General features: G+C 43.4%; 1 protein-coding gene across 1 annotated transcript; it reads left to right on the forward strand.

The window, feature by feature from the left end:
* Positions 1-1,195: 1,195 nt before the first annotated feature.
* Positions 1,196-12,406, forward strand: NUP35 (nucleoporin 35). Its single transcript, XM_061555744.1, has 9 exons — positions 1,196-1,380; positions 3,529-3,696; positions 4,169-4,281; positions 4,936-5,011; positions 5,568-5,718; positions 6,475-6,544; positions 7,775-7,903; positions 8,790-8,951; positions 9,582-12,406. The coding sequence occupies exons 1-9, from the start codon at positions 1,368-1,370 to the stop codon at positions 9,657-9,659; spliced, it is 960 nt and encodes a 319-aa protein (XP_061411728.1). The 5' UTR covers positions 1,196-1,367; the 3' UTR covers positions 9,660-12,406.
* The last annotated feature ends 998 nt before the right edge of the window (positions 12,407-13,404 follow it).

The following is a 13,404-nucleotide window of genomic DNA, read 5'->3' on the forward strand; positions in this document are numbered from 1 at the left end:
ATGACTTACAAGAGGGCCTTGCCTAGTTTTTGTGTGCTGTTCAGTATAATCCCAAGTGAGTAATTTGCTCGAAGCGTCACCAATTTTACGTACATTTCGAGTATTTTAAGGTAGTGATATTTACGAATTACTTGAGTTTCTTGTTTTCGTATACATCGATTATTTCAAAAAGCATTCCTACCCAAGACCAACAGGGACATCAGATGCACATTGGTGGCCGTCTGGAACGCTCTCCTTCCGATATTAGAAAGCCACTGGGAGCTATGCACATCTAAATATGGATTGAAACCCATCTCTATGGAACTGCTTTTAATGTTTAGTTTGATGTCCTTCCCCCGCACCTCCAATTAGCACGGTTGGCTACGTACAGTTGCGAAAAAAGTTCAACATACTTACGTTACATCTGGGGAATGTGGCTTTAGTGTCTAATTCATTGCTGTCAACCCATACAGTTTACCCGTATTCTTGAACAGTGAAATTGAGTTTTCAGGTCCGTACGGTGTACAGCCGTTTCAATACGGGCCAAAAAAAAGTTTGTCTTTTTGTTTGTTTTTCTCCCATTGTGATGGGACTTTGTAGGGTGACCATTGAGATTTATAAGGGCACGGGGTGACCAACAAGGTCTGTATTGATCTGTAATAAGTTAGGACACTGATAAGGGGTTGACGTCTCTGCCAACTAAGGACTCACAGACACAAGTATTGACCCCCGTTGCTGTAATTGCTTCTATGGCTTTATTTAGGTGATTTTCGAAAAGTTTCTTTGGTTTGGCCATGTTTGTTTGTTGTAGTACGGAGTTAGACTGATGGCCTTAATCTAAGTTGTCTTGTGGTTGTTGTTGTTTGACTTGCATCCCACTGGGATTTTTGCACAGAGCATTGGTGTACGGTGTTTTTTCTGCAATATTTTGATGTCTTGTCTTGGATTTTCTGTTTTCACTTAATCACTTTAAGATGTTTTCTTGTTCATGTTTTAGTTTTTTGTCTGTTGCGGTTGCGACCGATTCAAGAGCCGAATGGCTCACAGGGCTCTATCAAATAAATGAACTTGAAACTTGACCCCGCCCCTCCCTCCCTTCCTCCTCAGAGGTCGAGAGCCGTGCGTGTCGACGTCACCACGTTGCAGCGTGTCGTGCGTGATGACGTCGCAGGGCGCGTCTGACGTCACCGCGTTGCCGGGTCCGGGTTCAGGGGTCATCGCGGTTCTCATTCAAAATCGGTGTCTGGGCGGGAAAAGCAGAGGCGCTAATTGGGGGGCCTCGAGTTTTGCGAGAAAGAATATTGTCGTTCTATTTCCTTTTACCTCCTTCCACCACCACTCCCTCACTTTTCAATCCTTCAAGGTGCGGAGGGTCGTACAGAGACGCCATGGAGTTTGCGGGTGAGCTCCGGGGCGATGTTTAAAGTGAGGGTGTATGACTAGGCCCGAGGATTAGGGCCTACGGCGAGGAGGCCTCGCGTCGCGCTTAGTTTTAACTCTGTGTAATTATTAGCTGCGTTCTTGTTTGTTTTGTAGCAACCGGGCGACGACGCCAGGGACCAAGATGATGGTCTTATTCGCAAGAGTGATTTGGGGGCACGAGGCAATTGTCGTTCGTATTATTGTACTCGTAGACTAGGAAATCGTTACCCGAGTGCCATTTTAATGTAACAGCAATAAACTCTTGTCACGCTATTACACGTAAAACAAAATTACACAACATTCTAATACTTTCCTCTTAATGACGAGAAGCTTGTAGGTGAGAAAACTACTTTAAAGCTATAAATGACAAGATGATGGCAACAGTTGACCGGTACACAAAGAACCCCGGGGAGATGCATGCTGTGAATGACGCTACAGAAAGATGAACACGTGGAGCAGAGAACATGCGCTATTGAGAGACACATCCTTAAAAAAAGCAAGTGGGGCATGGGCGCTATCGTCACGAGAAGGGATGATAGCTAACGGGCGAGACTGACTACTGAATTGCAGCCAAATGCGGGCAACACGCCTCGGTAGACATCCACTGTAGAGACGGAAGCAATGAAATAATCCGCTCGTGTGCAGGTGCTAGGGCGGAGATGGTGGCATCTTGGTAAGGGCTTCATCCAGCAGTGGATTGGTCATGGCTGTTAAGATAAGTGGCCAGGACATGTCCCTTGAAGGGTGGGCAAGAAGGTTTGGTCAATAGTTGGAGAGCCATTGTTGACTTACAACAAAGTAGTGTCCTGAGCCTACCAACCCTGAAGCGATGATTGGCTGAGTTCACTTCCAGTTTTAGGATTTCTGCCTTTTCCAATTGTGGATACTGCACCACAAACAAAAATTATCCCCCGTATAGCCTTAACAGACTGTCGGAGCAAGTGCTGTTAGCGAGCAGCTAATGAAGGACATGTCACCAGCATATCAGCCGCCACCCAACCTTTTACCACCATCCACATCTACCACCCTGTTGCCTGTATTTTACCAAATCTATATTTTTAAACGTCGATGTAGAACGACCTTTCAACATAAATGTTTAAACATTTAAATGAATAGTTAAAAAACATTGATATAATACCACATTCCGGGTATAGTACTATTTATCAGCGTGACTGCGTGTTATCTTAGAGACAATGGACTGCACCAGACCTTGTTGAAACGATGCAGAAGATGTTCGGCCACCTCCATCAGTCAGGAATATTGGGGGTTGCCGTCTAATTGTGATTGCTGTGAATTTGAAGTCCACATCACCAATCAATACCAAATACATTAAAGGAGGTACAAATGGAAAGCATCTTGTAACCCCAGACGCCATCAAATATATTCTTAAACTTAGCATACAAACTTGATTGGAAGCTTTCGTGACTTCAGGAATTACTCTTTGGTTCTTTCGGTAAAGTCACGTAGAAAGAAAATAAGTTAAGTAATATAATACGACGTTTCGATTGCAACACAAGCAATCGTCATCGGGTAGAAAACAAACCTAGTGAACTTAGAAATATAATTCAATACAACACAGAGTCGGCTAACAACAGTCAACACCCTACCTGGTTGATTGCGTTTTTCCAAAGATTGCTAAATTTGAGAGACAACGCAGACGCAGAGACACACAGACGGACACAAGCAGAGAGACAACACAGAGACACACATGTTGTACCTGATGACACATGCTGTGTGTCTCTCTGTGTCACTGTGTTGTCTCTCTGCTTGTGTGTTTGTGTGTGTCTTGTGTTTAGTTTCTTTCAAATTTAGCCATTTTTGGAAGAACGTAATTGACCAGGTAAGGTGCTGACTGTCGTGTTAACCGACTCTCTCTGTGTTGTATTGCATTGCATTTCTAAGTTCACTAGGTTTGTTTTCTACCTGATGACGATTGCTTGTGTTGCAATCGAAATGTCGCATTCTATTTTCTTTCTACGTGACTTTACCAAAATAACCAAAGAGTACTTAGCATACAGTTATAAACACGTCCATTGTTTTCCATATGACATACGAAAGAAAGACCACTTATTACCCACCCTGACCACCAATATCCATGCTTCAATCGCTCTCAATTTGCACGTGCAGGAGCAGAACCGATGACACTGGGCTCTCCTACGTCTCCCAAGACCGTGGTGGGAACACAGTTCCTGCCAGGCTTCCTCCTGGGGGACCTCCCGTCCCCAGCCACTGGGCAGCCACGCTCGCACCACACCCCCACCACCGGCCTGGAGTTGCGCTCCTCTCCCTTCACAGGTGCGTACGGAGGATGGCATGCTCCAACAGCAGAGGATTTACACAGCTTTCTGAAGCCAGGATCTCGGTGGAGCCAGCTCAGCGCTGTGATCTACAAATACCCGGCCACTTTCAGTAGACTGCATTTGGATGCCATGGTGGCGAGATGCTAATTCACTCGCCTGGTATGCAGGAGGTCGTGGGTTAAATACCGACCGTGATGCCTATTTATTTGGAGTTTGCATATTCTCCCTGTGGTCGTGTGGATTTTTCTCCAGGTCCTCCAGGATTACCCTCCACATTTAGAAATGTGTGTTTAGAGTTTTTGGCTGCGAGACATCTGCACATGATTCGTCAAGTTTCATTTGTGGCCAGGTCGTTTTGAAAAAGAGCTATATAGCTCAGTGGGCCTTACCTGGTAAAATAAAAATAGTTTAGTAAATATGTACTGGGAGCCATGCACATGAATCGGCTGCTGATACTCTGTTTACAGGTCGCTCCACCCCACAAGCAGCTCTGCCTGTGACTAAGGACAAGAGTGGTGCCCCTCCTGTGCGCAGCCTCTACGATGACATGCAGCCCTCACCCCTGCAGGCTCGCACCAGGGTACGGGCACATCATTAATTCTGCGTGCGATAAAGGATGCTATGAACACGCCCTTCAGTTCGTAACATACCCTTTAGAAAGTGATATGGAAGGAAAATGCAGTATGACCTACTCAGAGGAACTGCATACAACAACGACAGTGTGGATTCATATATATTCAATCGTTTCTCAGAAACACTGTTGTGAAAACTAGTTTTAGTTTTGAAATGGAAATAACACTTTTTCCGTAGTACTTGTATCTAGCCGCTGAACACAGTGCAAGCACCAACTAACGTTATAAGGGTTTACTATATCCATTGCTTTCACATTTAATACCACTTTCTTTTGTTACTTGGACAACAATTTGTTTTCTCCAAAAATAAATGACAAACAAAAAAATGTTATTATCACAAATTATGTTCCAAGGATTTTAAGTATTTTCTTAGTTGGAAACGAGATTTTGAATCATTAGATTTTATTTATCTTCTTCAAAAGTAGAGGAAATGGTTGTTATAAGTTAAAATCTATATTAACCGTACGCTTAATACAACTCCTTTGGCATTATTCCAGTCCTGTGTATATTTCGGCATCGAGGTAGGCATGTGTCTTGAGCTACAGTCTGTGGGAGAAAGAATTTGTACAAAAAAGTCCACAAAGCTGTGTTTTACTTTGCAGATGAACACTTCGCTGCATCACACGCCGCTCTCTGGCAGTGTGGTCAGGACTCCGGGCTCCAACAAGACCGCTCTCGGTCTGAAAAAGTCACACTTGCAATTCACGCGAGGGCCATGTATAATTTATTTAAATCCTGACTGGGAACAATGGTTATTTTCAAGCTGTGAGAGATAGCTGACAATAACTCTTGTGTGTTCTCTTACATCGTTTATTTTCTTTAGCTGCTGCGGGAGTTCAGTAACGGGAAAACTGCATGTTTAGCAAAAATACAATGTGCTAAAATACATGGCAAATAAATGAAAACAAAATACTTTTCTTGAGCGTGGATTATTTTAATGTGGATGAAATGTGAATCAACAAATAAACTCGTAATTTTCTCTACAGCGCAAACACACATCTACTGTACATTGTCCATTTAATTTAACAAGTCTTAAACTGAACATTGCTGAGAGGCCGCTGAATGGCTCAAGGCAATTTGGCTGTATTTTTGTATTTGATATCATCTGTTGTTTGTCTTGCCCACGTGCAATCGCTGTATACATAAAATGTCTCTTACTGGATTCCACATTGATTGCTTTGCATAAGGGCAAGTAGAGATCCCCCGTTGCCATGTTTGGGTTGTTGCTGCACAGGTTCAAGCAGCCTCTTCAGTCCTGGAACAGTGCCCTTGTCACAGCCGCGCGCAACACCGCCTTCGCCAGCCCAGCTGGATCCGTTCTACACACAGGGCGAGAGTCTGGTCTCCAGCGACACACTGGACCACACCTGGGTTACCGTCTTTGGGTGCGTCTTGCCTGCTCTGCCTCATATGGGCACCTCGGTGGCGAGATGTAACTACCTCGCCTGGTATGCATGAGGTCGTGGGTTCGATCTTGACCCTCGCACCTGTATATTTGGAGTTTGCATGTTCTCCCCGTGGTCATGTGGATTTTTCTCCTTGTCCTCCAGTTTTCCCCTCCATATTTAGAAACGTGCTTTAAAGCCTTTGATTGCAATACATTTCCAGATGATAAGCCACTTCGTTGAGCTATCAGTTGTGGCCAGGTCACTTCTGAAAAATAGAGCTACATAACTCAGTTGGCCTTACCAGGTAAAATAAAAAGGTTAGTTTATTAATATGTGGACCATTGTTAGAGCTCACACTCTCGAAGGGTTTACATCTGTGCACGTTCACGGATGTATCGTAACCAAACTTAAATTGGTCTAAGTGGGCTTTGACAGGACACGTTGCTGTAAGGGATGATGGCCATTGGGCGAATGTCAGCCAAGGGAGGGAACTCTCGTCTGAGAGCCTGTCCACCGTGGAGATGGGTCGATTGAAATCAGCTCATGCGTTGGTGCTGGGTGCATTGTTATGCAGGACCAATGTTGGTGACAGCTTCTTAACGAGGCCTTTTTTATTGGTAGATGGCGCCCTTAGAATGTGTGGCCTTGTTTCTTGTTGCTTTTTTTTGGTAGAGAACACCTATGGCAACATTACAACTGATACGTGGTCACTGAGGCTTTGACTCTTAAGCACGTGCTGTTTTCTCTTCACAGGTTCCCACCTGCATCTGCCTCTTACATTCTCATGCAGTTTGCTCAGTATGGGAACATCCTCAAGCATGTGGTGAGTTGTTCATAATCAACGATTTTTGGGTTTAGATCGCGTTTATTTATAAATGTGTCGTAACCCTCCACCACCCGACACGGCCAATCAGTAAAAATGTGTCACGTTGACAAAGACAAATAGTTCACTGCTTTAGCCCACCGGTGTGTTGAAGCAACAACATTTACAATTTGAGTACGACGTTTCGCTGGTAATTGCAACCAGCATCATCGGGCAATTCGCCAGAATGGTGAGGCTCTCCTGTGTCTCCCGTTCTTATATAGAGCAGCAGCAGGGTGACGTCATCATTAACTCATTAACTCATCAGGTGCAAAGATTCAAGGGGGGGAGTGATTGTAATTATATACTAGATTAGTAATCAGGCTATTGTTACGATGCGAGTTGTAGATTAGTAATCATTTAGAATGTGTTTTATTGTGATTATGCTACATTAGTAATCAGTTAGTGGTTGTTTCCCTTATAAGTAATTGTAATGTATCTTATTTAATAATACGCTTCCAGGCCGCACTAAGCCTATAGCTGTCTGAGCGATTAAAGTTATTTCTGTTTCTCTCAATTTCAATCGATTCTCTAATTAGTCTTTGCCAGTAGTAACTAGTTTTACACAACACTTCCACGTTGTCAAAATCAATTGAGTGTCCCTGTTGGCCTGCATGTTCTGCTACTGCCGACAGTTGTGTTTGTGATAGTTTAATATTTCTCTGGTGTTCTTTTAGTCTTACACTAACGTTACGCCCTGTCTGTCCAATATAGCATCTGCTATATATGGTGAGTTGATTTAAGTGATTGTTCACTCCCAACCCTATTTCCAGTGATGTTGGTTGCCAACTCTGATCCCAGCCTGAGGAGCCAATTTATTGCTTATGGTGACGTTTGCCACTTTTCAACTTAATACGTTGGTTCGTCATTTGGATGACTAGTTTGTATTTCTCTGGATTTCAGCTAGCTGACGTCGAGAGAAATTAGCAAGGTAGGACCGCAGCCAGACGGGGCAGGCACCAGCTATCACCCACAGACAACAACTAACAGAGATTAACAGCCACTAGATGGAGAATTTGCAGCTGAAGGGAATGCACAGCAGTCCTTTCAGATAACGTGTCATTTTTAGATATTATTTTGCTGCAGCCAATACAGCCTGTTAAGTTTTATATTTCTCCATAACAGCATTTTACCTAATCAAGCAAAACCCCAGAAACATGTGGTTAATGGGAGTCGTGTGAACGTATGCAGATGTCGAGCAGCGGGAACTGGATGCACATTCAGTACCAGTCGACCCTGCAGGCGCGGAAGGCACTAAGCAAAGACGGCAAGGTCTTTGGGGAATGCATCATGGTGGGAGTGAAGCCGTGCATAGAGAAGGTACGGCGGAGTGCGGCATCTTGAGTGTCAATGGCAGTCGCGTGTTTTATTGCTCCTATGCAAGGTGTGGCTTTAGCCAGTGATTCAGTGGCCTTGAGCAAGCCGTAATGCAATTTGACGCCAGTATTTTATACCTCAGCAACTGTTTTCGCTGTGGTTGTCCCCACCTGATGAAGGACGCTTGTGTTGCGCCCGAAACGTGATTTAATTTAGTTTTTATTTTATTTTCACCTACGTGACTTTACCGAAAGAACCAAAGAGTATGGATCCTTGCAGTCTTGAAAACTTCTAATCTAGAAGTATTTGATCGTTTCACATGTAATACGAACTAATTTATTTAGTATTGCTTTTGGATGATTGAAGATTTTATCTTACTCAGTAGCTACTAATGGATAAAATATGAATATGTCAATTAAAAAATTGGTCATCGGAATTTTCTCAAATGTAATTATCATTCGGGTCCATGATGTCAAGTGCATGTTCTAACTCTAATTCTCTACTCTCTCTCTGTGGCCTCTGTTTGTCTCTTAAGAAGAAGGGCCATTGCCAATTATATTTTTTCTTTTAAAGGCAATGCGTTGCATTCTCTTGAGATGATTCTGATTATCGTTCACGACCAATAACAGTGGCGATTATTTGAACTAGTCCTGGGCCTCCCCTAGGTCGACTCAGCCTGAAATGAGTACTTGGTATGGTGTGTAAACATCAGACTTGAAAGACAAAGGTGGCAGAGCATGGTGTTGGCCAGCCACCCTCTGGTGTGCCACAGTGCCGGCCTTCATAGCTGCTCGCTAACAGCACTTGCCCCAACAGTGTGTTTGAAGGCTATGTGGGGGAGGATCTTTGTTGTTGTGTGCTCGGACACTGTATGCGTTGGGTGTCTCAGAACGTGATGGAGAATGGAGAGGCACACGGCTACCCGCCTCTCTCGGGCTTCACCACCCCCGTGCAACCCCACACAGCCACCCCCGTCCCCATCGCGTCTACGACACCGCGGCCCTCCACCATGCGTCCCATGACCGGGCGAATCACCACGAACGACCTGCAGGTGACGCCGCAAGTGCACGAACACGTGGGAGTTGCACAACATGCTCTTGGTGTCCAATAGGGTTGGGCTCGTTGGAATGCTTCTTCAGGCTGTGGCAAGTGAAAGTATGTCTGTGGCACACATTCCTTAGGTAGGTTTTAAAAAATAAATCTTTGTTTACAGCTGTCTGTTTCCCCCCTGTATTTTCCATTTCCTCCAGCCCAAGTCTCACATGCAAAGCCGATTTATTGTCACTATGGGATAATTTATTGTGAATGTGTTGGAGAAATACTCGAGCAGTAATGCATGCCTGCTTTGCATCTTTTTTACTCTATTTATAGCGTGTTGTTCGTGCACATTAACATTTCAAGATTTTTTTTTTATTTTAAAGAACAGCAAATAAAAATCTATTTAGGAATATTTTTTTCTGATGGCTTTTAAGCTGCTCCGTTTTTACACGGTAGCCCGCTCTTGTGAATACTCCAATTGTGAAATTATTTTTGAGCTTCAGTTTACAGATCCGTCATTGTTAATAATGCATTGTCTATGGAATCCCCTGATCGGCTCTACATGGGCTAGTTTTTGTTGCTTTGAGCTAGAGATGTAACAGGTTTAACGTGAACGTCTTTCGTGTGCTTTGTTGCTGCACAGGTGGTGAACGACAAGCAGGTGCTCAGCAAGGATGATGGCATTCTCTCCAAGGCACTGGAGTATGTCTTTGGCTGGTGACCCTTGACCTTTCGGTAGCCAAAACTGCAGCCGTGGTTCACATTCATTTTAAAAACATGAACAGACGCGCCATGCACGCACACATACAAATGTACAACTACGTACACAGACATCGATGTTGACACTGGTCCGCTTGAGGAGGGAATCCGACCTTCATAGCTATCATGAGCTGGATTTATTGAGTTACATGCAATGAGACTGAACTTCCCAAATGCTTGGACCCATGTTGTAACAAAGCCTGTGTTTTTTTTACTATTACACTGTGTACTCCCAATATAAAATTTGCAAAACTAAATAACTGTTACTGGAGCTCCATGCTGCTGGAGGGTTATGGGGGGAGGGGTTCAGAAATGTTGTGAAAGGCTTGTTAAGATTGTCCCTAAATGACGTCCCGTCGAGCATCTTGATTCCTGCTTATTATCATTGCAATTTCTATTTTTCTGTCCCTATTTACAAAAATGGACAAGAGGTCGCACATAACCCCGAGTTTATCGTTGAGCAGATAACAACTGCTGCCTCTGCAAAGTTGGATGGACATGCGTGTGCCGGTGGGTGTATTAATCAGTGTTTTCGTCCAGACAAAGCGGACACTGGGGAGGAAGTGAAAACCTTACTATCTGCTCACCCACTGGTGCATATGGGTGGGCGGTTGCAGCTGCATTTATTTGGTTGTCAAGAACCAAAATGTAGGTTAATTTTCATCGTTATTGGCCACCATCATTGCCATTGTAAGTGAAAGCCACACGCATGTTGTTTTGCCTGAGAAAGGGACATAACGATGATTGAGGCAGGCCAGGCGCAATTATGGGATGCTCTTAAGATCACCTGGCGACAATAGTCGTAATTGGCTACGTACATAACTTTTTTTATATGGTTATGTTATTGACAAGCCTGTTTTGTAACATGGATTTTAATTATAAGTGGAATTCTCTCAGAAATCGAATTGAAACCACACTAAGTATACGTTGGTTCGAGAAAGCATCCCGTACATGTGTAATTGTAAAATTGTATTTTTGCAACACAGAAAAAATATAACACCTCTCTATTAGTCACGTTTATTGGCTTCTATCTGTTCCTATAAGTTTGCTTTAGGCCAGTGTCACTTAGGCCACTGAATTGTCCACTCATCTTGAGCTTTGTCTCCCAATTTCACGGTATTTGTTTCAACTTCAGAAAAGTGTCTCCAGTGTGCCTTCTCTAAACCATTTCTCAAAGACCTATTCCGACATCCGTCTGTTACAACTGAAAGCATTGCTGGACACTCGCTTTAGCAGTGTTGTTACAGCTTTGGAATCCAGTTTATAGAGGCAGCAGTTATTGTTCTTGTGACCGCCAGAATTCGAATATTTGAAACCACTGTTTATTTCTCGAGGCTTGCGCCGCTGAAACAAAACTTTGAGGTTCATCTCGGTCCCATTGTCTTTGGGTTGCTCGGGGAGAAAAGAAATCTTATTTTAATTACTACAGAGAACACTTACAGCCTTTGTTATGCCATACAGCTTGTGACAGCACTCATTTTATCCGCTTGGGTTAACTGCCCGAAAGCAACGCTTCCCCTAAGCTGCATTAGAGTAATGGGAGTTTTAAAATTAATCTTATAATAATATTGTGAAAGAAGCCGATGGATGGTAACAAAACTACGCTCCCACTTATGGTGTACTGCCTTATCTCCGCTTATGTGCAGTGGCAAATGTTGCCGTGTCGCGTTGGATACGAGGCAGTGTTTTTCCATGCTGGAGGATGTGGGTTTGATGTGGTACAACAGCAGAGCTGTCGGCTGAATGTTTCTATACCTAATTCGGGGCAATATTTTCTATGTTTTTATGCCTTTGTGAGTGCTAACAAACGGTTGTTTAAATCGACATCTTCAGCTCGACAGTATACATGTTTGTGTAAATACAATTATGTTATTAAGCTTTAAGCATGCTCAACAACCACACTCACAGCTGGCATTCTGCAGGCAGCTGTGGATGGGGATGTCCTGCGCGTGCTTTCAAGAGCATTTCTTTTCTCACACAAACGCCATTACCTCCGTTGAGAATGAACCATGTGAATATAACTTTAGGTTTATAATCAAAATGGCCTGCTTTAAAATGCATACTTAGTAAAATATGGGGGGGGGGGGGGGTTTGAATTTTGGAAAAACATGAATTAAAAACCATGCATGAGTGAATTTGTTTCTTTGTTAACTCAATTTAACAGTGAGATTGGATTGGTAATATGGCATGGGTAGATAGACATTGCTCTGTAGATGGACATCATTTTAGATGGTTCTCATGCTGCTTTTCTGGACCAACCAGATCAAAACTGCTGCACATCCTCCCCATGCAATACAGATGTGTGGTTTCTAAGTGAACATTCACGATCCCATTATTTTACAAAGGCTATTTGATCAATTGGAAGCATAATTAATCATGTGTCTACAAACTGACACACATGCTAAAGCAGCGCCGATTCATCTACCAGTGACTTTGAGCATCCAACGTTGACAGGGATTTACAGGAATACGTTTACATTTCACTGTGATGCTGCCAACCACCTGTGTTTCTGTTGTAATCGCCGAAGTGTTTACGTCAACATCGGAGCATTGTCTCGACTTGGCATAGAGGGGCCGAGAGAATTGATTGTAATGCTTTTCATCCTTACCGTCCCCACTGTACATGTGGTCAGATTTTGCTGAAGGGGTGAGTTTTTAACTGCACAATGTATATTTATGTTACGTCAACATTAAAGATTGATTGACTTCAGTTGGTGGTGATTGCTTTTGGGATTTATTGTGTGGGTTTTATACAGCTCTGTGTTTTTAGGGCTTAATCAGTGTTTGCATTTGTGCTTGAGACCTAACGTTTTCCTTTAACGTGATCCATGGCAGTCACGTGTGGAGTAGGCAGAACCGGCACACACGCATAATAAGTAATGGTCAGATATTGAATCTTTCGTAAGCACTTCATGCCTTAAATTCTTAGGTTTGTAAATTGTGTATTTGGTCTTACAGAACTTTGCCGCTATTACAAAGTATATTTCACGTGAGAGACCTGGATACTTATCAACTATTCTACAAATAAAAATTATCTGATTTACTTGAAATGGGGACATGCAGAGAATAGTTTTTTTTTTCTTTTTTCAAGTCATGTGTGAATTTACATTATTCTTTTTCAACTTTCTCTGCTCTAATAGCTGTTGTCAATAATGGATTTACAGGTACTTGTGGGATGACAGTTACAAACGCACTCTGTTTTTGCAGTGTAGCGCAAGGCCTCTGGGACACGCCATGGGGTGGAAAAACCCCGAGTTTTCCAGCGGCAGGCATCGGGTTTTTTCTTTAATACAATTAAACCCGATTTCGCGCAATTAAAACCCAGTTGAATGAATACGCAACTCTGATAGGCTTAGGCTGCTTCCTCGTCGGTGCTGCTATCGTATTCGGGGGGGTGGGGGGGGCCGTCGGGCACGGGGTAGTCGTAGAATGCGGCGGGCAGGTTGGTCTTGATGAACACGAGCTTCTCCACAATCGTGGGCGCCAGTGAGTTCCTTAGCTTGGAATGGATGAAGCCCATCGTTGAGAAGTTGGCGAAATGCGGTTCTGCAATTAGAACCAATTAAACCGGATTTCTCCCAATCTCAGATGATCGGGTTTAATATAAAAATACAATTAAATCCGATTGTAAAAAACCGACTGTGCCATCCTTGGGACACGCGATTAATAATGTCAAAGCTGCGCAGTAACATCATCCATGATCAATCC

This window comes from Lethenteron reissneri, chromosome 21 (genome assembly GCF_015708825.2).
Source record: "Lethenteron reissneri isolate LAM-NWPU_2019-01 chromosome 21, ASM1570882v1, whole genome shotgun sequence".
In the NCBI taxonomy this organism is placed as follows: Eukaryota; Metazoa; Chordata; class Hyperoartia; order Petromyzontiformes; family Petromyzontidae; genus Lethenteron; species Lethenteron reissneri.